Source organism: Pongo abelii, chromosome 22 (genome assembly GCF_028885655.2).
Source record: "Pongo abelii isolate AG06213 chromosome 22, NHGRI_mPonAbe1-v2.0_pri, whole genome shotgun sequence".
Taxonomy (NCBI): Eukaryota; Metazoa; Chordata; class Mammalia; order Primates; family Hominidae; genus Pongo; species Pongo abelii.
In genome coordinates, this window is record NC_072007.2 from 24006020 (window position 1) to 24032566 (window position 26547).

The 26547-nt window shown below is 37.5% G+C and overlaps 1 protein-coding gene across 6 annotated transcripts in view; it reads left to right on the plus strand.

The window, feature by feature from the left end:
• Positions 1-586: 586 nt before the first annotated feature.
• Positions 587-26547, plus strand: part of LOC100455252 (multidrug resistance-associated protein 1-like) — a 93952-nt gene continuing 67991 nt past the window's right edge. For 3 of the 6 annotated variants that reach the window (XM_054542832.2, XM_054542834.2, XM_002830560.5), the window contains exons 1-5: positions 588-799; positions 6255-6316; positions 14390-14537; positions 15243-15385; positions 22808-22985. In XM_054542832.2, coding sequence (XP_054398807.2) covers positions 734-799; positions 6255-6316; positions 14390-14537; positions 15243-15385; positions 22808-22985 — 597 coding nt within the window. In that variant the 5' untranslated portion in view covers positions 588-733. Of the gene's footprint in view, positions 800-6254; positions 6317-14389; positions 14538-15242; positions 15386-22807; positions 22986-25653; positions 25675-26547 lie in introns of those variants that run through there. The other 3 variants (XM_054542833.2, XM_054542836.2, XM_054542835.2) reach the window with 3 other exon arrangements.

The window sequence follows — 26547 nt, forward strand, 5'->3', positions numbered from 1 at the left end:
ACTTGTTGCATAGTCTTTACTTCTATATACACGCTCACAGTTTCTTAATATTTACTAAAAATCAGAATGCAATTCTTTAATTTTTATGTTCCCCTTTGTACATCATGTGTCACCTTTAATTCTTTGTTCATCCTAGTTACCATGAAGTTTTTCATTTATTTACTTGCTTCGTAGTTACTTTGAAGAGTAAAATGTAGATGAGATGCAGTATACTGTTAAGGTTTTCTAATACCACGGGGAGCGTTTCATTTGTTTTTAAAGTTAAGGCCATTGCAAGAAATTTGCTCCTTACAATTCTACTGACACTTGTTCTTGATTTTTTTTAAGAGACAGCTGTAACATTGTTTACAAACGTATAAATATCATCCCAGCGAGAAACTAGCTTTGTGCTTCTGTCATAAAAGAGACACAGGTTTCTAATAGGAAATGGAAAGGGGAAAACTACTGAGTCAAGTGCAAACTCCCCGCCAGGCAGAGAGCAGCTGACTCCATAGAACCGTCCCTCCCCGTCTCCCTCCACACCTTCGCTCCTCTGGGCCCAACCCCACTCCACCAGCACCCCGCCCCAGGCGCACTGGCTAGGTCTGGAAGGCAGGGACTAAAGTGACAGCTGACTCTGCCGGGGCGGAGTGCGTGTCCTCCCACCGTGCTGGCGATGAACTGACAGTCCGCGGCCAAGGAAAGTGACAGCCGCAGCCAGGCTCTCAGCCAGCGGCCGGGCGCCCCGCGGACCATGCTCTCCAGTCCGCGGAACTGGGGCGGCTCCTATCAGCGGGTCCACGGGGGCCTTGATGCACAGGTAAAGTTCTCTGGTCCTTAGGGGAGACGAGAGGCGGGTCGTGGGGACTACTGTGGGTGCAGGAGTGGAAGTGGGGAGAGGTGAGTCCTCGAACCCTGAATGTGGACTGACGAGCCCTTGTTTCAGTAGCCATCACACACGGGACAGACAGACGCGCGTACACACTCAATCCTGAGAGCAGAGAGCAGACATCAGGGCGGGTGCAACTTGAACCAGAGGAGCTCAGTCTTGGTAGGGCTGGAGGAGAGGAAGAGGCATCTTTGTTTGAAGAGATAAGTAACTCCCTCATAAGCAGAAAGCGTGGGTGGGCCTGTCATCGCTGAAGGAACACAGGTTGGAGCGGAATTCTACAACCAGTGAGTGATCCCATTAAAACCGCAGAGCATTGGGGATTAATAACACTCAGTGTGGATTTTGGGACCCAGGTCTGCGGCAAATGCAGAAACTTCAGACGCTTAATTGTGCTCTCCTCTGACGCACTGTAACTCATGCTTCTACAATGGGAGTCACGTGCTAAGGCGGTAGTCAGAGAAAGCAGCCCTACAGTTGTTGTGTATTAGCAACAATTCCCCTAACAAAAGTTCCATTTGTTTCACTTATCATCACTATACAAGACATGGGCTTAGAAACAGCCCTGTTGTCCTAACAAAGAAAAAATATATAATTCCGATTCAGGGGACTTGTTCTAATCCTGGCTTTTTTAGTAACTCTGAGTGTCAAATATATGTGACATCTATTCTGATCACATACAAAATCAAACTATAAATTTATTTAAAATTAAGTTATATGTAAAGTACTTTTATAAAAGTCTATAAGATAGAAGGGCTGAATAAGTTCCTTGAAAATGTGAAAAAGCTCCATCACTATAGCATGCCTCTTTTTACTGTATCGTAGAGATGGCAGGCTCAATTGCACAAACTGGTTTAATATCATTAGTGTAACAGCCAAGGTGATGAAAGGCAGTAAATTATAAACTTGTAGTTGAAAAATTATAAAACTCAATTTTGTCACCCCAAATTCTAGTCAACTCTTCCTTTAGTATTCAAACACCCTTTGTTTCCTTGATTATTATTCAACTTTGATAGCCTTCATAGATCAGGAATCCACTTAAACAAGGTTGAAAATACTCATTTTAATTTCATTCTCTATTTGTTATTTCTATGACACCAATTTTTTTAAAAAGTTGATGGTAGCCAGGCACAGTGGCTCATGCCTGTAATCCCAGCACTCTGGGAGGCCAGGCATGGAGGCACGCTCATGCAGTCCCAGCTACTTGGAGGGGCTGAGGTAGAAGGATTACTTGAGCTCGGGAGATTGAGGCTGCAGTGAGCCATGTTCGCTCCACTTCACTGAAGCCTGGGCAACACAGTGAGACACTATCTCAAAAAAAAATTGATGGCTTCAAAATGTATAAAAAACCTCTGTTTACTTACATATTGACTTCATATTTTTAACACAACAGATCTCAGGTGAAAATCTCTATGTAACTATAAGCTAAGAACATACCTTTTTAATTGAATTTTTATGGCTAACATGGTGATCTGTGAATAGATGCTCCTAAATATTTTTTGTTGGTAGTGATTAGCATCCATCTATTCATTCAGTCAGTCATCCGAAGCATGTTTATTATGAGCTGGCCCTGGGCCTTGAGAAGCTGGAGATTTCTCCAGAATCTAGCGATACAGAGATAAACCAACTATAGTTTCTGTCTTCCAGTGGCACTAAATCTAGTAAGAGAGAAGCACCTTTCAGGAAATAATGAGAGAGTTGGGTAATATGAGGGTAAATTCAGTGAGTGCCAACCTGAAGGAACCCTTAAGTCCTCCCTGAGGAGTATGTTAAGGTTGCTCTGGTAATACAGAACCTGTTTCAGAGCCTTGGACTGGAGTGAGAGGACAGAAATTACAAAAGGCACTGAAACCTGAATAGGATTGAAGCACAAAAGCCAGGAGAAGGGAGGCAGAAGGATGTGGGCAGTAGCAAAGGTCTAAGTAGTGAAAAACAGTGTTGCATGGGTACAGAGTTGAGAGGGTGAGTTTAGAACTGGAGTATAGAATAAACTAAGTGGTTTAGATCTTGTTTCCAATACTTTGTTGCAAGATCTTGGGTGAGTTTCTTAAACTCTGGGTGTTAGTTTCCCTTTCTATAAAATAGGGGTGACAGAAATTATTCCACCATAAAGGTATTTTACATTTAGTGAAATAATATACTTAGTACAGAATTTAGCATCTTTTAAGTCATTAAAAAAATGTAAGTTTTATCTGTCTGGGCGCCATGGCTCACACCAGTAATCCTAGCAGTTTGACAGTCCAAGAGGGGTGGATCACCTGAGGTCAGGAGTACGAGACCAGCTTGGCCAACATGATGAAACCCCGTCTCCACTACAAATACAAAAATTAGCAGAGCCTGGTGGCAGACGCCTGTAATTCCAGCTACTTGGCAGGCTGAGGCAGGAGAGTCGCGTGAACCTGGGAGGCAGAGGATGCAGTAAGCCAAGATTGCACCACTGCACTCCAGCCTGGGTGACAGAGCAAGACTCCATGTCAAAAAAAAAAAAAGTAAGTTTTTTTTTTTTTAATTTCCAGAAGTTTTCTCTTCTCCATGAGCATCTACTTTCATTTTCCAGTAACTTCCTCCACTATTCCCAAAATCCCCCTATAACATCCACATAGGAAGCTTCTGAAATTAGGCATTATGGGATATCAGTAAACATAGCAATCTGTCACTCAAACCATATTGCCAAGAGGCCACATCTCAACATTAAACCCAAGGAAGTTTGAAAACAGCACACCTCAGAACCCTGGCTGTGCTATGATCCAGTGGTCTAAATACTTCTTGTTTTTCTGCCATAAACCAGAAGTAACAGGACCTCCATTCTAGTGAAAATTGCTCTTAAGTCAGCAATGTCAAGGTATGTTTTTGGAATGCCTACTATAAGCTCAATAGTAAATAAATACAATAGGTAATAAAACAGCTTAAACAAGGTCTGTAGTGGACATGGGGACACATGAAATGAGAAACTCACTTGGGGTCAATTAGGTCTGCAGACCAGAATTGCTGTCAGATTGAGAACAAATGAGTTAGAAAGATGATAAATATTTAATGGAGAAGATGGGAGTAAATTAGAACATTCAAAGATACTCAGAATTGTCATGTTCTATTTTTCTACATAGAAATTACTATGTGCAATATATAATCAACTCAATGAGATCCATAATATGAATTCAATAATTATGAATGTATTGAAAAGTCATTTGCACATTCTTGGTGCTTGGTAAGGATTAATTCCCTTCATCAGACTTTTTTTTTTTTTTTTTTTTTTTGTAAACCTGGCTGCTATTCCTTCTGGGAAGTAAAGTATGGTTGGACTTTACTGTGATTCAGCATAAGATACCTGGTTCACATCTAAGGAGGCTATGTACCAGAAAATATAAAGGGCATCATATAAGATGCTTTCACATGAAAAAATGGTCCTAGAGGGAATGTTAAACCAAATACTGAGTTCTTAGTCTGCTAAAGTAGCCATCTGCAGTAGCTTTGCAAGGCTTAGGTGCCTAAAACAACAACCATGTTATTTAGTTCATTATTCTCTGGGTCAGTTGGATTGTATCCTGGTTTGGGTCAGTTTGGCGGATAACTCCTGCACTCTTTTATGCATAGGATTGTTGCGAGAACTGAATACAATGACAGTAATTCTACAATGATTGTAGAATCAGCTGACAGATGGGCTGGTAGTCAGATAATCTAGAACCACGTTATTCCTATATCTAGCAGTTTTCAAGCTATTGGCCTGGTAATAGACCAGTTCTCCTCCATGTGATCTGTCATCCTTCAGCAGCCTAGCTCCAGCTCAGTCACATGGTGCACTCAGTGTTCTAAGCACAGCAGGAACCAAAGCATTAAGGCTTTTTGAGGCTTAGAATTGGAGCTCTTTCAACATCACTCCTGTTGTATTTCTATGACCAAAACAAGACACAATGCCAGCCCAGATACAAAGGGTGGGAAATAGATTCCACCTCTTGATGGGAAGAGCTGCAAAGAATTGGTAGCCATTTACAGTTTTCCACAGAAATGTATGTGTTTCGGCTATGAATCAGATCCTTTCATTGGTAGCAAATTGTCACATTAGCAACTCCCCGTGAAATTTGAGCTTATGACATAAAATATGTCCTCCAGGTTAATTAGAGAATTTTTAGAATATTTTTTTCCAATAATTTGTGTACTTATTTTTTAAATAATATGTTGGTAACAATAGTGATGACAATTTTATTGTTCATATATTTGAGTCATTGTTTTGGGCTAATGGTGTGATAAGTATTTTATATTTATCATTATATTAGTTTTTGCAACAATCTTATAATGATAAATGCCATTTTGGTAAATTGTGTATATCTTACATGATTTATATTATATAATTTGTTGTAACACAGAGAACAGATTTGGCGTCAAATATATTTTCTCATCTCTACTTTGGGCATTTTGTTGTATACGATGAAATTTGGATTTAGTCATTCCTTCTAGCTTCAGAATTTTTTAAACTGATAAACACTGATTATGGAATCAGAACTGAGTTAGAGAAGATCACTAGGAAATTTCTTAAATGTTGGACAGTTTCTAAAAATCAAAATTAACTTGGTGACCAGTCTTACTTTTTAAAATGCAAAGAGATTGATGCTGACTATAAAAACATAAAATGGTGATTTTTGAGTCCTCTATTTTTAAACCTCTTTTCTCTTGGTTAAACCAACACAGTAAATGGGAAAACTTTATGGAAATGTTATAACCCACCCCAAAATAGCATGTAATTGTGACAAATATGTAATTGTGTATATAATTTTTAAAATATGTAAACACACACAGAAGTACACCAAATAACTATGATATTCTCTTTTCTATTTTTCAGAAACAGAAAACTATCTTTAGCATTTAAATGCTTTACATTTATCTTATATATACATATACATATATAATACATATGTGTATAAATTATTCACTTATACTGTCATATAATTGTGTTAATGTAAATAGACAATATGGGCTAAGTTCAAAGGACAGTCCCTCTGTATGTGTACATATATATGTACACATATATATGTATATGTACGTATATTTATATGTATATATTGTATACAAATACATATAATTGTAAATTTACAGTTCTAAAATCTCTCTCTCTATGTATGTATACGTACATGTACATACAATTTTCCTTTCCAACATGAGTTACTGCTACATGCACCATCATAATGTTGAGAGAAATCTTGAAATTCCTCTAGTCCAACCACCATACAAGAATATCTTCACTTAACTATATTTCTTAAGAATTATGATAGCAACATATTTGTAACTGTTAGTAGAATAAATCATTTCAGATTTACCCCCTGACAAAAAATATTTCAAATGTAAATTTAAAACATTTACTTTATACACTACTCTCTCTATTTTTTCTTTTCAGAAATGCAGTCCAGAGAAAGGTGCCTCATTTTTCAGTAAAGTGACATATTCCTGGTTTAGCAGGTAGGAATTTTACTAATATATTTGTGGCATACCACACTGAAAAAGATCCCAAGGGAAATGACACCTGAATTTCCTTTAATCTCAATGTGAATAGTTGTACAAAGTTGTCTCATATTACTTATTACACAGAAATCACAGGTGAAAACATACTAAATAGTTCCACAGATAACAGTACTAATATTCCTCCAATATGTGTGTCTCTTTATCGGGTTTTCGTCTCATTAGCACTAGGGAAGAACAGAAAAATGAACTGCTTTTTTAGCATCAAGTATATGCTGTCCACTTTGTGTTTATTATTTCATTTAATTCTCCCCCAAGTGCTATGAGAAAGGCATTTGCATGAGAAAAATTTAGGCTCAGGAAAGGAAAGCACCTGTCCGTTGATACCCACGTAGGAGTAAGTATGCGTTTTAAACCAATTTCTGATGAGTTCATGTTTCATGCTTTATTTTTGCTATGTCAATCTACTTTTTATTAGTAATGCTCTCTTTTATACTAATACGTGCTACTATTAAAACACACACACACACACAGCCCTGAGCATTTTATAAGACATATATTATGGTTTTTCTCATAGAATAATTCACCCATAACATAATGAGGGCTCAGAATTTCTTCAGGAGATACCATTGTGAACTCTGATTTTTAACACAGAAATTAAATGGTATTGGATGGGAAGAGTTGATGTTTTCTTATTTTATAAATACAGAAGCTTTCTTTAGAAATGTATTTCTTTTTCCCCCATAACAGAAAGTCCATAATAATATGAAGTTAAAGTTGTGTTTCTAGCTTTATGCCCCTTGCTCTACAGTTCACAGAAACAAAATTGCTCAGTTTTATCTACAGATATGTTCCCAAGAGTGGATTAATCTTTTAAAAAATGATTGGGTTCTAGATACCCCAAACTCAGCTAGTCTTTAAAAATGCGGAGATAAATGACTTAGTTTCTGTCTTCTAGGAATTCATAGTAGAATTAAAAAGATTAAAAAGTATACCACCATTACAAAAAGGTGAAAAGGCAACATAAGCATAACTGACAAACACAAATTTTCAGTAATATCATCTAATCAAGTTTGCACAATTAGGGACTATTTCACAGATACCAATGTTTTCACTTAACGTTTAAAGATGTGTAGGAGTGAGTAACGTGGTATCCCAAATCGAGCAAATACTATGTGAAAACCACATAATAAAAGGTGAGAAAGAACTGGCTGTGAAGTTCAAATGTGGTGAAAAACTGTGGGTTCAGATTGAGAAATTTTTAATTTTTGAGATAGTTATTGAAGGGGTGGGTTACCCCTCCACACTTGTGGGTGTTTCTCGTTATGTGGAACGAGAGACTTTGAAAAGAAAGAGACACAGAGACAAAGTATAGAGAAAGAAAAAGGGGCCCAGGGGACCGGCGTTCAGCATACCAAGGATCCACGCAGGCACTGGCCTCTGAGTTCCCTTAGTATTTATTGATCATTATCGGGCGTTTCCCACAGAGGGGGACGTGGCAGGATAATATGATAATAGTGGAGAGAAGGTCAGAAGGTAAACACATGAACAAATGTCTCTGCATCATAAACAAGGTAAAGAAAAAACTGCTGTGCTTTTGATGTGCATATACATAAACATCTCAATGCCTTAAGGAGCAGTATTGCTGCCAGCATGTCCCACCTCCAGCCCTAAGGCAGTTTTCCCCTATCTCAGTAGATGGAATATACAATCGGCTTTACACCGAGTCATTCCGTTGCCCGGGGACGAGCAGGAGACAGAAGTCTTCCTCTTATCTCAACTGCAAAGAGGCATTCCTTCCTCTTTTACTAATCCTCCTCAGCACAGACCCTTTACTGGTGTCGGGCTGGGGGACGGTCAGGTCTTTCCCTTCCCACGAGGCCATATTTCAGACTATCACTTGGGGAGAAACCTTGGACAATACCTGGCTTTCCTAGGCAGAGGTCCCTGTGGCCTTCCACAGTATTTTGTGTCTCTGGGTACTTGAGATTAGGGAGTGGTGATGACTCTTAACAAGCATGCTGCCTTCAAGCATTTGTTTAACAAAGCATACCCTGCACAGCCCTTAATCCATTTAACCCTGAGTTGACACAGCACATGTTTCAGGGAGCACAGGGTTGGGGGTAGGGTTACAGATTAACAGCATCTCAAGGCAGAAGAATTTTTCTTAGTACAGAACAAAATGGAGTCTCTTATGTGTACTTCTTTCTACACAGACACAGTAACAATCTGATCTCTCTTTCTTTTCCCCACACTTATGAAGCGTCACATGAACAGGAGTTTGGATATGTGGCTTCCAGGCTTAGAATAAACCTTTGACTATAGATATGGATTTGGGAGTCACTGACTAGAGGACAGTAGTTGAAACCATGCGCATGAATGAGATTGCCAAAAGGAAGAACCCATTGAGTAGGCTGAACAAATGGAACATTGGTAATCCTTAGTATTTAAATGGCAAGAGAAAGAGGAGCCTACAAAAAAAGCTAAGTAAAGGTGTTCAGAATATATTATAAGAGAAGTATCTGATGAAATAGTATGAGTGACAGGTAAGAAAAGAGAAACTGTCAAGAAAGGAGAAAAATTAAGTGGTCAATAGGGCCAAATACTGAAAAGGGGTAAATTAAAATAATAACTAAATATTCTCCATTATATTTGTCAACATGAAGATCATTGGGGAGTTTTTTAAAGCAGTTGAAGTAGAAAATGTATATACTTGTGAGCAAATACTTGGGCAGAAGGGGTTAAATTGTGATCAAATTTCAAAGTTACACAAATCTAAGAATCTCTTAAAGAGGATGGCAAAACTAAGTAACATTAAGCAGCACACTAGAAAAGAGAAAGCATAGCTAGAAATGTAAATGTGAGCTATTTACAGTTAATGATTTTAATGCTTCAAATTTGTATATGTATAGAAATGTTTTCCAAACCCGAATTTTGTTTATGGAGGAGTTGAGAGGAAGAGTGACACCTACCCCAGCTTTAAAAAATTCCAGCTCACAGCTGTAATCCCAGCACTTTGGGAGGCCGAGGCGGGCGGATCCTGAGGTCAGGAGATGGAGACCATCCTGGCTAACACGGTGAAACCCTGTCTCTACTAAAAAATATACAAAAAATGAGCCCTGTGTGGTGGCAGGCGCCTGTAGTCCCAGCTACTCGGGAGGCTGAGGCAGGAGAATGGCGTGTACCCGGGAGACGGAGCTGGCAGTGAGCCGAGATCGCGCCACTGCACTCCTCCCGGGGGGACAGAGCGAGAATCCATCTCAAAAAAAATAAAAAAATAAAAATAAAAATAAAAAATTCCAATCTCATTTTAAGGCCATAGGTATCACAGAATTTAAGTAATGCAAATAAAATTAATTTTAAATAAATGTAGTTTTAAAGTTTGATTATCAAACTATAAAGACTATATGCATATATATTAAATATTGCAAACATTATTTTAGCATTCCTAAAGTAAGACGCTGAAATTAAATTTAATAAGCAAAATAAGACATAGCAAATCTTCATATATGACAACCTAGTATTTTGAAATCCATATCTTAAGTCATATCTTAAGTCAATCCATATCTTAAGTCAATCAAACAAACCATCAAGCTCTGTGAATATCACATTTATTTTCTGTTTAATTTGAATATATTTTTGTTTAAACATGACAACCTAGTATTTTGAAATCTATATCTTAAATCATATCTTAAATCAATCCATATCTTAAGTCAATCAAACAAACCATCAAGCTCTAACTGTGAATATCACATTTATTTTCTGTTTAATTTGAATATATTTCTGTTTAAATTGAATATTTGTATCAGAATTAGATACAATATATTTTCATAGGATGTTGTTATCCAGAACTGTCATTGGCATGAATCTAATTTGATTTCTTATGTGGTGATCAAACAATTATATTTGAAACCTAACTATTGTTTAAGAGAATGTCCCTTTGAAGACAAAGATTAATTGTATTCTCTGATCTATTTTTGGAGTTACAGAATAGTGTCAAATTATTTTCTAGAACAAATTCAAGCATCAATAATTGTATGAATAACTCAATTAAAATGTGCTAAGATGACACAATAATTAATAAATTATATACTTATGAGCCTTAATTCCTAAGACAATAGCTATCTAGATCATTCTGATGATCAAATAATTACCAAGCCTTTATTAGCAAATATAATCTGTCACCAGTGTATAATAATCATGGCCAGAGAGATACATGGAAAAATCTAGTAAGAGTTTTCATAGGTCACAATCGTGTCATTATTTTAACTAGATACACTATTCAATATGTCCTTTTTCTCACATATTAAAAAAATTTGTACATTAAACAACTTTCTTCCAACCTATAATTTTTGGCCAGATTGATTTCTTTCCTTTTCCCATAACATAATACCTCTTTCCAGAAATGGTTTTTGATTGTTTGTTTGTTTGTTTTTTTGAGACGGAGTCTTGCTCAGTCACCCAGGCTGGAGTGCAGTGGCGCGATCTCGGCTCACTGCAAGCTCCTCCTCCCGGGTTCACGCCATTCTCCTGCCTCAGCCTCCTGAGTAGCTGGGACTACAGGTGCCCGCCACCACGCCCGGCTAATTTTTTTCGTATTTTTAGTAGAGACGGGGTTTCACCATGTTAGCAAGGATGGTCTCGATCTCCTGACCTCATGATCCACCCACCTTGGCCTCCCTCCAGAAATGTTTTAAAAGGTTATTAATAGTAATAAAATTGATAATGCTACTATATATTTGTACTTTCTAAGTATTCAAATATTACTCATCTATAAAAGTTATATTTCAGCTCATCTTCCTAACAGAATGCCACTGTTTTTCTATTCTCTTCACATGAGTTGGTTGAGATATTTATGCATACTTGTTAATTCTAAATATAGTCAAAATTCTCTCTAAGATAATAAAATTTAAGAGTGGAAATTGTATTAGTCAGTTCTCACGCTGCTATGAAGAGATATCCGAGACTGGGTAATTTATAAGGGAAAGAGGTTTAATTGGCTGACAGTTCCACAGGGCTGGGGAGGTCTCAGGAAACTTATAATCATGGCAGAAGGAGAAGCAAACACGTCCTTCTCCACTTGGCAGCAGGAAGAAGTGCCAAACAAAGAGAGAAAAGCCCCTTATAAGACCATCAGATCTCGTGCAAACTCACTCACTATCATGAGAACGGCACCATGGGGTAACCACCCCTATGATTCAGTTACCTCCTGCCAGGTCCCTCCCATGACATGCGGGGATTATGTGAACTGCCATTCAAGATGAGATTTGGGTGGGAACAAAGCCAAACCATATCAGAAGTAATACATTTCACTGTCTGCTTTTTGCTAAGTTAGTCCTGGTTTATTTTACGTATAAAACATCATCACCAGTCTCTGAAGTTCTTAATGTTTAACTGCCTGTAAAAATGAGAAATTAATCCTGTTCTGCCAGCTTTGGGGAGTTGTGAGAATCAAATTCATTGATGTGAATGTCCTTTGAAAAGAAACATCATTCTAAAAATATGAGATACACATGTAAACTGTGTTATCATTTTAGGAATAAAGCCCACAGGTTGATGGGACCTAGTACGTGTTACACATTTCACTTACTGAGAGGGCCAACTCTTGGTCCTCATTGTTTCCCAAACAGCTGCCTCAACATTTGATTTAAATAAATACCACTTCCTTAACACTTCCTTGCTTATTCTTTTTCCAAACTCTTGTGTGGGAAGGTAAGGCCAGCCATGTGATCAGAGTCTGTTAGAAGAGAGCAAAAGATAGTGGAGGGGAACACACATTTGGGAAAAAAGTCAAGGTAGTTAAACCACTAAGCCATGAGAGTCACAATCAAGTCAGCTTAAGTGTCACTTTTAGATGCTGCATTATTTGGGGACTCAGCATGAAAGCAGGAGGTCACTTTTCCCTGAACTGAAACCGCTGAGTTTTGCACAGTTCTAACTCAAAATGCTGAGGCAGTAAATGTTATTAAAAATGCTTTTCTAAAAGTCAATGCAGTCTTATTTTGAAAATGAATATTTATTTTATGGAATGAAATAGAACTTTATATGACACGAAAGTAGTTTATTGCTTAATATGTTTTTAAAAGTGCACTGCAGGAAAATGTCCAGCATATTTGAGCCAACAGAAACATGATTACGGAAAGTCCCTTCTTATTACATTTAAACCTTTTTGTTAGATATGAATTGTGGTAAGGTATTATGTATTATACTAAAAGTAAAATAAAATCTAGTGGAATCTCTTGTTACCATAGGGTTTAAATTCATCCCAGAGTCAATCAATTGAGATTATTTAGTAACAGGGTCAATGAACGCAGTCCCAATTTGGAGTAGTTTAAGGCATTGTTACCGCCTCTTCGGCTAATATACTTTATATGGACAGAACTTAGGCCAGTCAGAAGGCCTGGATTTAAATATGGGTTAATTTCTTATTGAACAAGTCATGTCACCAAAGTCACAAACTGTATCTGATTTAAATCACTTCAGAGTACGTTTGGCTTCAAGTAACAGAATAGCCAGATAATAATAGTTTAAACAAACAGGTATTTATTTTCTTATGTTATTGGGAAGAGGGTGTTACTGGAAATAGGTTGTTGAACTATCTCAGAAATGTTATGAAAGGCCCAGGCTAGGTTGGTCACAGTGGCTCACACCTGTAATCCCAGCACTTTGGGAGGCCAAGGCAGGCTGATTACTTGAGGCCAGGAGTTCAAGACCAGCCTGCCCAACAGGGCAAAACCCTGTCTCTACTAAAAGTAGAAAAACTAGCCAGGAATGGTGGTGTGTGCCTGTAATCTCAGCTACTCGGAAGGCTAACGCATGAGAATTGCTTGAACCCAGGAGGCAGAGGTTGCAGCGAGCAGAGATTGCTCCACTGCACTGCAGCCTGAGCAACAGAGAAAGAGTCTGTGGGGGGAAAAAAAAAAAATGGCTCAGGCTTTTTCTGTCTTTCTGCTTCCCATCCTTATTATTTGGCTTTTTTATCCATAGTGGCAAAGATGGCTTTTATATCTCAAAGCATCATGGCTTCAAAGGACAAAAGGGAAGGAGAAGGGAGGCAAAATGTTTTCTCCTTTTGAAGTTCTGTGCTTTCTTTTGAAAAAGAAAGTTCTTCCTAGCAGATATTTGCTTAGGTATTGTTAGCCATAACTGAGTTATATTATTAATCCCAAGCAGAGGGTAATGAGAGTACCAGGACTGATTTAGATCAGTTATAATTCATAACTCTGTGGCTAAAATAAGACCTTACCATGAGTTCAAGGGATTTTCAACTGAAGAAATATCAGATCCCTGTTAGCAGAAAGATGGTAGAGCAGAGCAGAGCCGTGGGTAAGTACAATTCATTCTCTCCCACAGTAACTTCTGTGGTAAAACTACACTATGCATCTTGTTTGCCTCCCAGTTTAGACCCATTGTTCTTGCATAATTATTTGCAGCGTCACCTGGGATAAGCTCATTGAATGGAGGAGGGTGGAAAAACTAAGAGGCTGGTGGAGACTTGCCTTGCTTCTTAAGGCATCAACTCAGAAATTGCACTCTCACATTGGCTCATATTCTGTTGGTCATAAGGCCAAGGCCAGAGCTTATGGGATAGGGACAAGTACTCCACATCCAGTTGTATAATCTATAAAGTCAAGTGGCAAATTGTACAGAAAGTCCTAGTAGAACAGAAGAAAATTGCAAATGCAGAGGTTGGATTCGTTTTCCCTCCAATACAAGCCTAAAAGCCAATTTGGGTATTTGAATGGTAAGGGTAATATTCTACTGGGAAAGTTTGCTATTTAAATTTTAATGAGCTGAATGGTACATTTCCCAAATATAAGATGAATAAATGAAGTCAGTATTTCACTGAATAATTGGATGTCTAAACAACATTTATAAAAACTATAAATGATTATTGCACGTTATTGACCTCCAGGATAAAACTGTATGATTTGTTTAAACACATAATCTAATCATTGTATTTTAATCAATAAAATAATGTAAAAATCAAAGAAAGAAATAAATGTATGACAATTTATTTTTAACTAGATTATTTGTTTTGCTGTCTTGTTTACCTTACTTTTTCATCTTTAGAGTAATTACTTTAGGCTATAAGAGACCTTTGGAAAGAGAGGATCTTTTTGAACTGAGGGAAAGTGATTCCTCCTACACTGTGTGTCCCATCTTTGAAAAACAATGGAGAAAGGAAGTTTTAAGGAATCAAGAGAGGCAAAAAGTAAAGGTAATTAATTACAAAGTTCTATAAAATCCTGAAGTAATTACTGCCTGAAAACTAGATAAAGCTTTTTTCAAGTATGAGATACTATAATTAATATCGAAATTCGTAAAACGTGTGAAATGACAATCTATTTTTATAAGCATAATTTGTTGCTATTGCAGCCCATTTCTGCCTTCAAACTACTCAACAATCCTTCTCTTTAATGTTCAGGAGCAAATGTGTTGATATGCATGTATATATCTTTGGCTCCTTACCAGTGGTGACAAAGATAGCTTCTGTATCTCAGAGCATCATGTCTATTGGTCAAAGCAAATTATATGGTGGCCAAAATTAAAGTTTATGGGAGCAGGGGCAGACACTCCACCTCTAGCATCATATGCATATATATTATTTTCAGACTTCTCCAAAAGAAAATATAATTTGGAGATAAAAACTGTATTTATATTAATTAAATAGTTTCAAAACTCACAAAAATAATAAAATGCAACTATTGCACTTGCCCTTTTATGCCATCTGATATAAGTAACGCCACCTACCATCTCAATGATATGGGTCATAATTTCAAGTTTAACTGATTTATTCCTTTCTTATTACCTTATTGTCTTTAGAGCACATTGTTAATTGTATAATTAGTTTAGTTATATTTCATTTTATTAATATTAGTTGTGTCCAATTTTCTCATTGTTTCTATTTTCTTTAATTATGTAGGCATCTTGTTATAAAGAGACACATAACAAGAAACCATCTCTACTCTATGCATTGTGGAACACCTTTAAATCCATCCTGATTCAAGTTGCCTTATTCAAAGTGTTTGCTGATATTTTGTCCTTCACTAGCCCACTCATAATGAGGTAAGTTAAAGTCTGGTGGGTTTTTTTTCCCTCCTCACAGATAAATGATAAATCAGTATTCTAATATAAAAGTTCTAATACAAAATAGTAGAGAAGGTTCTTATTGCAAATATTATTAGGATGTGGACATGCTATTAGGTTTATCTACAATATAAATGGGAATTAGGATAATATAGTCAATATCTAATAAAGTCAATCCTGTACTAAGCACTGCTCTAAAATCTTATATTAATTTTATTAAGCAAGGGTTCACCAGAGAAATAGAACCAATAGGATATATAAACCCAAATAAGAGCGGATTTATTATGGGAATTGGCTCTTGCAATTATGGAGGCCAAGAAGCCCCACAGTCTTCCATTTGCAAGCCAGAGACTCAGGAATGACAGTGGCGTAATGCAGTCTGAGTCCAAAGGCCAGATAATCTTGAGTTCTGACGTCCAAGGGCATGAGAAGGTGGATATTTCAGCTCCAGGAAAGAGCGGAAATTCACTCTCTCTTTACCTTCTTGTTCTATCCAGGCCCTCAACAAATTGGATGAGGCACTATGCCCTGGGATCATCTTTACTCAGTCTACTGATTCAAATGCTAATCTCTTCCAGAAACAGCCTCACAGACACACCCAGACATCTGGTAGGTGGTAAAACATTATTTAAATGTTATTAAACAGAAATAATGTTTTACCATCTCTTCACCAGTCAAGTTGACATGTAAAATTAACCATCACATTGGCAACCTCATTTAATCTTTACTACACTCCTGCAACGTAGAAAGTATTATTACATTCATTATTACAATGGCAGAAACAGACAGAAAGGGTGGAGTAATTTGTCCAAGCCCCCACAGCTAGAAAGTGCCAGAGTCGTAACTGAAATCTAGGCAGTCTCGCTTGAATGTATGCTTAGAAAAGGAAATGATACATATTTTCACTACGGTACTTAGTTGTGGCCTTTTGAGAGTTGAGCTTTAACAGCCATGGCAATTACACACACATACACACACTCAAACACACACAATTACTATGTATAACATATATGAACATATATTATTATTACCTAATATATGTATATTTCTGTGCATCTCTATATCTAGATATAGACATAGGAAAATGACTTGAAGCATTTCTATAACATCTATCTGCAATGGTTTACAGGCAGACAATGAAATTGATCTTTTGACTGTGCCACCTTTTTCAAGGAAACCTTGACTTACACCTAGCTGTCATATGAAGGAAACACAAAGAAACATATATTTTATTAACTGGTGATTATATTTTTAGTATTGAAAAATTTCCGTGTTGTTAGAGTTTTTAATAACCATTTAATTCATGAAAATATCATTAATCCTGTATTACCTACATCCCATATGACATTCAGGAATATATTCGTTCAATATTTATTGAGCACTTATGCATGCCAAAACTATTCTAGGTCGACTGTGGGGACAGAACAAAAATCAAAACAAAAAACCTGCTCTGATGACACTCAGAGGGGAGAGATGAAAGTCAAACAAATGAATAAACATAAATGATATCATCAGTGCTTAGGAACAAAGCAAAGTAGGGTAAGGGAATGCCAGTCTGAGGAGTTAGAAATTACCGTTTTATGTAAGGTAATTATGAAAGACATTGGTGATAAGGTGACATTTGGTCAAAGTTCTGAAGGAAGTTAGGAAGGAAGCCAAGAAAATATCTATTGTGATTAAAGGTAACAGGAAGGGCAAAAGTCATGAAGAACCTCATGCTTGCTATCTCTGAGGGCCTACAAGGAGGCAAAATGAGGTTGGAGCAGAGAGCTGGAAAGATAAGACTGAGGTCAGAAAGGTGCAGAGATGAAAAGATTTTGAAGGACCTTATGAAATATGATGGGAATATTGGCTTTTAGTCCACATTAGCAGGGAAGCATTTGGAAGATTTTGAGGGAAAAAACAATGATCTGATTAGACTTAAGTCTTATAGGAATGACTCTGGCTGCTATGTGGAGAATAAAATCAAGAAGTGCCAGAGTGGAAGAAGAAACACCAGTTAGAAGTTTGTTTGCGATAATCCAAGCAAAAGTCAATGGTGGCTTCAACTAGGTAGTAGCAATAAGGTGATAAGAAGTGGTCAGACTCTGGTTGTGTTTTAAAGGTAGAGTTAACAGAATATACTGGTGGACTGAATGTAGGTTGAAAGAGGAAGGGAGAAGTTAAGGATGCCTTCAAAATTTTTGTTTAAATCATCAGGTAAATGAGTCAGCATATCCTGAGATACAGAAAATGAAAGAAAGACTAGAGAAGGGAATGGAGTTTGCTTCTGGACTTGTTAACCTTGAAAGATCTATTAGCTATTGTGCAAGAAAGAATTAACATAGCAGGCCTGCCTATGGACTTTGGAAAGCCTGCTTACAGGAGTGGTCTTTGGCTGGCAACTGGAACTTACATTTCAGGAGGGTACCCACTACCCTAACTGATAAGAATGGTTCAATATCTCTAAGTTGTTTATACAACCAATATGGTTCATGGTGAATATCTGTTTTCCTTCTGGGAGTCTGGAATTTTGGTGTGTGTTAAGAAAAGGGTGCCCACTTGACCAGCCTCCAATAAAAACCCTGGATGCTGAATTTCTAACAAGCTTGCCTTGTAGACAACATTTCACATGTATTGCCACAACTAGTTGCTGAGAGAATTAAGCATGCTCTGTGTGACTCTACAGGGAAAGGACTTTTGGAGCTTGTGCCTGTTTCCTCCCAGACTTCACCCCGTATAGCTTTTCTTTTTTGCTGATTTTGTTTTGTATCCTTTCACCATAATAAATATAGCCATGAGGATAACTATATGCCGAGTCCTGTAAGTTATTAAAATAAATAATTGAGCTGGGGAGTCGTCATGGGGTTCCCTGACACGGGGCCGTCTAGATTAAAAGGTTGAGTAGGCCGGGTGTGGTGGCTCACGTCTGTAATCCCAGCACTTTGGGAGGCCAAGGCAGGTGGATCACGAGGTCAAGAGATTGAGACCATCATGGCCAACATGGTGAAACCCTGTCTCTACTAAAAATACAAAACATTAGCTCGGCATGGTGGCGTGTGCCTGTAGTCCCAGCTACTTGGGAGGCTGAGGCAGGAGAATTGCTTGAACCTGGGAGGCGGAGGTTGCAGTGAGTCAAGATCGTGCCACTGCACTCCAGCCTGGCAACAGAGCAAGACTCCATCTAAAAAAAAAAAAAAAAAAACAAAAAACAAAAAACGATTGAGTAAGCAATTGTCTATATACACCTGGTATTAGGAAAGATATAGGCTGGAGTGACAAACTGGAATTGTTCTAAATTGGATTGGGTATGTCAAGTCATTGTTCTGGATGAAATCACCTTCACATATGTGAAGAAAAGTAAAGATGTCTTCAAAAAACAAAATTAAAAAAAAAAAACTATCAGCTACTCCATTGCGTAGAGTTGGTGAAGATGAGAAAATTTATCAAAGGATATTGAGAAGCAGTGGCCAGTGCAAACACATAAAAATAAAAACAAGAGAGAATGGAACCAGGGAATCCAAGCAAGGTGTATATTGCTGTCAGAAAACAGTTCCTGACATTTTTCACCCCAAATTCTTTGTTGGCTCCCTTGTCTGTAGAAGCATAAGCCAAATGTTTCCTGGATTAACTGCCCCCTCCCCACAAAATGACAAATCTCTCCCTCCCCTTGCCTCTGCCCCTCACCTCAGCATAACCCAGGAGTCACCATAGCACTATTTTATGTGTGACCAGAAATCTTTCTATCAGAGAAATTGGCCAGCATCTTCCTCTCCTGCCCTATTCTGGTTATCCAATGCTGCAAAACTAATCACATCACAATTTGGTGGCATTAAACAACAATTTTATTGTGTTTGTGATTTTGGTGGTCAAAACTTCAGGCAGAGACTGCTTTTCTCTGCTCCACCATGATTGCGACCTTGGCTGAGTGTCTAGAACAACTGGAGACAGCGGAAGCAGCTCAAATGGAGACACATGGCTGGTGCTTTGGTTCTAACTGTAGGCTGAGTTAACCTGGTTCTTCTTCCTGTGTGCTGGTGCTGGAATGCCCAAAATGGCTCCTTGACTCACACACCTGAGGCCTGCACTAAGATGGCTGGAAATGGTCAGATCTCTCTCTCTCCTCTGTCCTCTCTCTCTCTCTCCCCACCCCACCCTTGCCATCTCTCTCCTTCTCTCTGTTTCTACAGCCTCTCTGAATGGTTAGCTTGAGAACAAAGGTCTTAGAGTAGTTAAATTTCCTACATGGCAGCTGGATTTTCTCAGAATGAGTATTACAAGAGGCTCAGACAAGTCTTTCCACGACATAGGCTTGGAAATCTCAGAAGGTCACTTCTGCCACATGGTTTTGGCCAAGAGATTCCCTAAATCAGCCCACATTCAAAGGGAAGGGAATTAGAGAAAAGAGGTTCAATTTATCAACGAGAGGAGTAGCAAGGGATTTTCAGTCATACTCTGATTCCCCTTTGCCAATGACTACTGCTCAAGAAACTTGTGAGAGAATCTCACCATGGCCGTGGTCTTTCCTGAAACAGCAGTAGGTCATAGCAATTCAGTGTGTCTATGTTCCCTAAAAGTTGTACCTGAATTACCAAAGAATGTCTGTGGGGTAGAGAACAGTCTCTTTTACTTTGTGAGATACTTTTGCATCACACTGGTTTGATCAAACCTGCAAAACAAGAATTTTAATATTGCATTGCAATGAGTCACACCTTTCTCCCTGCCTAGGTGATGAAAGAGGCAAACTATCCTGTATTATTCAATCATTGTGTCCTTAGCTCTTAGCACGAAGTCTGGCACATAGAACCGAAATAAATTCCCTGAAAAAAATACAGAACAAATGGGACTGAACCCAGTTACAATTTTCCAAAAGTGCCCTTATTCTGCGGCAGCTGAAAAACCTTAAAATTTTCACAATAAGTAACAACTGAGTGATCAGAAAGAATTGCAGAGCTTGTATGATCATAATTTGGCCATGGAAGAACTAATTTTATAAGCTAATTTTGAGACTACATATATACATGTGTAGTCTCATATATATATACACACACACATATACATATAGAATATGTATATTTTGAGACTGCATATGTATATATGTACATATATACATATTTGTATACATATTTGTATATATGTACATATGCAGTCTCAAAATGTATATATGTACATATGCAGTCTCAAAATATATATATTCTTTTTATATGAAAAAGTTGCTGGAAAGGACTATCTTTAAGGATGAGAGCACACTGTCATATTATTATGACTCATATGTGTAAAATAAAACATATAAAAGGAATATTTTTATTAATGTATTAGTAAAACTATACTTTCATTATTTACTACATACATTTCTTGTTGATTGTTGTGTTGGCTCTCTTCCTCCGTTTATGGATTTTACTTTAATATCAAACAAAAAACAAGTATTCATATCTAATATTATGAATATTGTTTTATGGTCTTTATCATGCCTTGGGCACAGATTGTTTTTAATATTTCTCAATTAATGTGTATAGAACCATTACAGTGCCTGATTTTAGTCATTTAGTTGTTTTGTCTTTATGCAAAAGGAAAAAGTATAATTAGTAGATATATGCCCAATAAGAATAGTGCTACTCTTTCAGGAAATGTAATTCCTAGAACAAGAAGACATTTAGCAAATTGCTTTCATAAAAAGCAGGTGTCCCAATGGATGACATCAATTAAGAAATACAGAACTTTCTGCTGTTATTATGTATATGTGGGGTGTTGGATAATTTAATAGTTTCATTAAGAATATATAATGCTCCAAATAATTGTTGATACCTAGAGGTTTTACTATTAGAGACACTTGTATATATTTTATTCTAAAGTCTGATTTTAATAAAGTTCGTATTTTAAGTACTTGGTTAATAAAGCAATTTGAACAAGACAAGTTACTTTTAATTTTTCACACAGTAGCTGTTCAAATTGTCAACAAATAGATCAAAGCCTAGAAATTTACGCTTTACTTACCACTTAAAAATTTAAACTTTTGGCTGGGTGTGGTGGCTCACACCTGTAATCCCAGCATTTTGGGAGCCCAAGGTGAGTGGATCACTTGAGGTCAGGAGTTCAAGACTAGCCTAGGCAACATGGCGAAACCCCGCCTCTACTAAAAATACAAAAATTAGCTGGGCATGGTGGTGCACATCTATAATCCCAGTTACTCAGGAGTCTGATGCAAGAGGATTTCTTGAGCCTGGGAGGCAGAGGTTATAGTGAGCCAAGAGCCCATCACTCCACTCCAGCCTGGGCAACAGGCGTGAAACCCTGTCTCAAAAAAAAAAAAAAAAAATTAAACTTTTATAAAGAATGAGCTTTTAAATATAATATTTTTTGAGAAAAGGGTAGATATAGTCAAACCTAATTGCATATGGTTTCATTTATTTCTATTAACCTACGGATTCACTCAAAATGGCTCATTATAATGATATAGAACATTTTTGCATCTCCAGAGTTTACAGTGAAAAAGGTCCATTTATCAAACCTCTAATACTGTACCTTTACATGTGAAATAGAAGGGACTACTAAATAAAACCCAAAACAGTAAGCCTGCAAAATAAATGACATGTTAACTTGTAGTATGTCACAGTATACGCCCAAATTGTTTTCACCATATTGCATGTGCTATATAGTCTTTTAAAGATAACATTATTTTCAGTCACATTGATTCAGTTTAAAAAGGGTGAAATCATGCTTAAAATATTATTACCAGTGTACATCAAGCACTCTGAGTTTTAGACAATGTTTATAGTTGAGGGACTATCAGCCAAGATACTTGTAATTAGAACCATCCCCACTGTTTTTCTGCACCCTAGCATTGGCCCTAATCATACTGATCATGCTGTCACAAACTTAAGAGGAAATAAGGAAAAGTAGAGAAAAAAGAAATTGGTTATGAATAAAAGTGACAATAAAACATGAGATATAAATCAAGCTTAAAAAAAAAAAAAGCAGCACCTGTGTGCCATACTAAAAGATCCCCTACTTATGTTCTGGTTGTCCTGTTTCCCTGTATTTGATAAAACACATAATTTTGAGAAAAAATAAAGTTTTAAATGTATCTACGTCTCGACTTTTCTGATGAAGTTATACCAGAAAAGTTAATTATTTGATGGGCCCGCCATGTGAAAACCAGAAAATAACCTCGTACTCACAAGCCAGTGGAAGGGATTCCTGATTTTACTAAAAAAAAAAAAAAAAAAAAAAAAAAAAAAAAAAAAAAAAAAGAGGGGGCGGGGACAAATATCAAATTAAGCAAGTAGAGAAAAAGAACAGGTAGGAGTGTGTGTGTGTGTGTGTGTGTGTGTATAACATTTCGACAATACTAAACTCTCATAAGCATTTAACACTTCAGATGTTTAACATTTCTGCCCTTTTCTCAATTTTTATGACATGCAGGCAAATTATCATTTTCTGTGAACACAGCTCAGATATTGGCTGGAATGGCTATGGCTATGCAGTGGCACTTTTTGTTGTAGTCTTTTTGCAAACTCTGATTCTTCAGCAATATCAACGTTTTAACATGCTCACCTCAGCAAAAGTTAAGACAGCTGTAAATGGACTGATCTACAAAAAGGTAAAAATTCCAAGGAATCCCCGTTTCTGGGTGGACTACTCCCTTATGTGCTTTAAAATAAGGGGACTAGAAAAATAGGGGAGTATATCAAAAAGTCCTTAGGAAATCCTTTGTATATACATTTGTTTTGCTTTAAAAGAACTTTGGCTTATCGATATTGGTTGCATTAATTTCTCTTTAGTGCATTCTCTCTCTCTCTCTCTCTCTCTTTCTCTCTCTCTCTGGTCTTTACAACTTCTAGTCAGCCCTAATCCATTACATTAAAGATAATCTTTGTTTAATCTTATGCCACCTAACTGCTACTCACAAAGTGAGTGGAATTGAATATTTTCATGGTTTTCTATATGTATGCATCAATAAAAGCTCTCCTTTTCACAATATTATTTTCAGTCTTCATATTACCTTTTCCTTTCTCCTCTGTGAACTTCATTTTTATGCAATAAAGTCATTCATTTTTATACTGTCATTCTCCGTTTCTCTTTTATTCTAAGTCCTGCCTCCCAAACTTGGCTGATCTTTATTCCTGGCATAACCCTAAAGTTTAATTAGTCCTTTTTTGAAAATACCGTTTTAAACACTACCTCTTTACCACGCAGGGTCTTTTATTTACAACATAATTATAAACAGTTAAAGAGCTTCCTCCTTCCCCTAGTTATCAAGTAGTTATCCAAGCAACAAGTGTACTTTGTTCCCGCTTTGCACTCTGATATAAATTGTAGGTTCATCAGGATTTGGAATAGAAATTTATTTATCTATTGTATCCATATCATATAAGACAATGACTTTTATACTTTATTAAAGTTGGATTACTGAATGAATGAATGAATGAACAAGTGAGCCCCTGCTTTCCAAATAAATCGAGGGAAGTGTTAGCATAAATAACAAACATGTGGAACTAAATGCAGATTTTATAGGAGATCAGATGAACAGGAAATCTACAAGGGTTGTACACAGTTAAGGAAGTTTTCACATAGAAAGTCTTGAAAAGGTCTTTGAGAGAGCTATTGACTTTGTGTAAAGGGAAGGGAAGTATTATAATTTGGGCTGAGCTGGACATTACAGGCATTTTGCTCTATTGGGCCACAATGGGGACATGAAGTGGTTTTATGGATCTTGGAAAGCCAAGTACAAATTGAGCAGTAAATGGTAACTGAACTTGCAGCAGAGTTTAGCTCTGTAGAACTCAGTCCACATACAGGATTAGAGGGGCTGTCCCAGCCCTAATTGTAGTGGCAGTATGTGCTGCCTCCAATATGGAATGAAAGAAGAATCTAGAAACTGGTTTGAATGCTAACACTTGTTTTGGTACATAGTCCATATGGAACAGGATTTTATTCCATGATTAGAGCATGAGATGTAGGTGGATTTACAAACATAAAAGGCTAAACTGCCATGAAAGAGTGAATATAGAAGCATAAAATGTGGAGCACGGGTAACTTTTAGAGCAATAAACCACTCTGTGTGATGGTATAATGGTGGATATATGTCATTATATATTTGTACAAACCCACAGAATGTACACCAAGAGTGAACCCTAATACAAACTGTAGACTTCGGGTGATAATGATGTGTCAATGTAGGTTCATTGGCTGTAACAAATGTACCACTCTGTGGAGGATGTTGATAATGGGGGAGGCTATGAACATGCAGGGTGAGGAGTATATGAGATTTCTTTGTACCTTTCTCTCAGTTTTGCTGTGAACCTAAAACTGCTCTAAATAAAAGCAGTCCTTTGCAGGGGCAGAAAGGTGTAATACCTCTTTTCATCCATCATAAGAGTTGCAGTGGACATTCCTATAGCAAAAGACAGGTTGAAAAGAGAAAAATAAAACAAGTTAATTTAATTAAAATTTACATCCTCAGAAGTAAGACCCAACAATCCAGGGAAAACTGTCTATTCTTATGCTTAGGTTCTATAAAGAATAGACAGCAGTGTAGAAATGTGATCAGACAAAAGGGTATGCTCTAATAGTAATGGACTGAGAGGGGAAACCCAGCATGGCCTTTCCATTCAGATTCTTCCTGGCCTATCTGTATAGTATTCCTTTCCCTGGATATTGGACAGGACCCTTCTGGAATGATGGTCTTCAAGAGAGACGGGAAAAAGTGTTATCTTTCTAAGTTAAATGTCTTGTTTGGGAGGGGTTCTAGTTCCTATGACTCACTTTTGGAAAAAGGAAAGACAGAGGAGTGGGAGACAAAAGGGCTGGAGATGTTTGGAGAGACTTTGCTTCTGAGGCTTTCCCAATGTTCTTCAGTTCCAAGTGCTCAGCATGCCGAGGTGCCACATTTTGGGGTATCATGTTCTGAGTCCAAACACCTTAAATGTAAAAACAGAATGGACTGAAGTAGAAATTAGAGCAAACTGTTAGAAATTAAAAAGGGAAACAAGTGTCATCGTTGAGTCTTGCAAAGTGGGAATAGTGACTACAGGGGATAGACCTTGTATAGTTCCCTAAAGATTGTTTAAGATTAAGGGACACTGAAGGATCAAAGGAGTATTGCTATCAAGCCTGCTCTGTGGACCCTGTAGTGGATATTACAATGTAACAGGAGACACAAGTCTCTCTCCATGAGGTGAACAGGGATTGTTAAATTTCCCCTCTTCTTTACAGGTTTTAGAATTCCAGATGACTCATATTTGTCTGAAATTGGCCATACTTCATCAGGGACTTGTGACTAGAATAGGGTAAAGTTGGTCTCAGGTCCTTTTCTTGGTGAGGGGTTGTATTAGTCTATGTTCACACTGCTATATAGATACTATCTGATACTGGGTAATTTACAAAGAAAAGAGGTTTAATTGACTCACAGTTCTGCATGGCTGGGTAGGCCTCAGGAAGCTTACAATCACGGCGGAAGGTGAAGGGGAAGCAAGGCACTTCTTAGTTGGCAGCAAGAGAGAGAGGGAGAGCAAAGGGGAAAGTGCCACTTTTAAGCCATCAGATCTCATGAGAACTCACTCACTACCATGAGAACAGCATAGGGGAAACTGCCTCCATGATCCAATCACCTCTCACCAGGTCCCTCCCTTGCCACATAGAGATTATAATTCCAGATGAGATTTGGGTGGGGACACAGAACAAAACTATGTCAGGGGTGAAGGTATCAGGATGTGCTTTGTTCCTTATCCATCCACAGTTACTAGTGTAAGTTTGGAATAAAGTTCAGGGAATATCATTTTTAGGTTTGCAAGAAAGAACATGGGCTTCTTTCCACTTGATGACTTTGAGATTCTGTGGATCTCAAAACTCAGATTCTGTTACCCCTTAGTTCACAAGTGCAAGCTCCATGAAAATTCTTGGAGACTAAAAAACAAAACATGACTCCAAAGAAATCGTTATATCAAAAAGATACCTTCACTTGTATGTTGATCACAGCACTATTCACAACAGCAAGGATATGGAATCAATCTAAATGTCCATCAACAGATGATCAGATAAAGAAAATGTGCTGTATATGTCTGTGTACACACACACACATGCACACACACACACATATATATACACACACACACACACACACACACCATGGAATACTACTCAGTCACACAAAAGGAATGGAA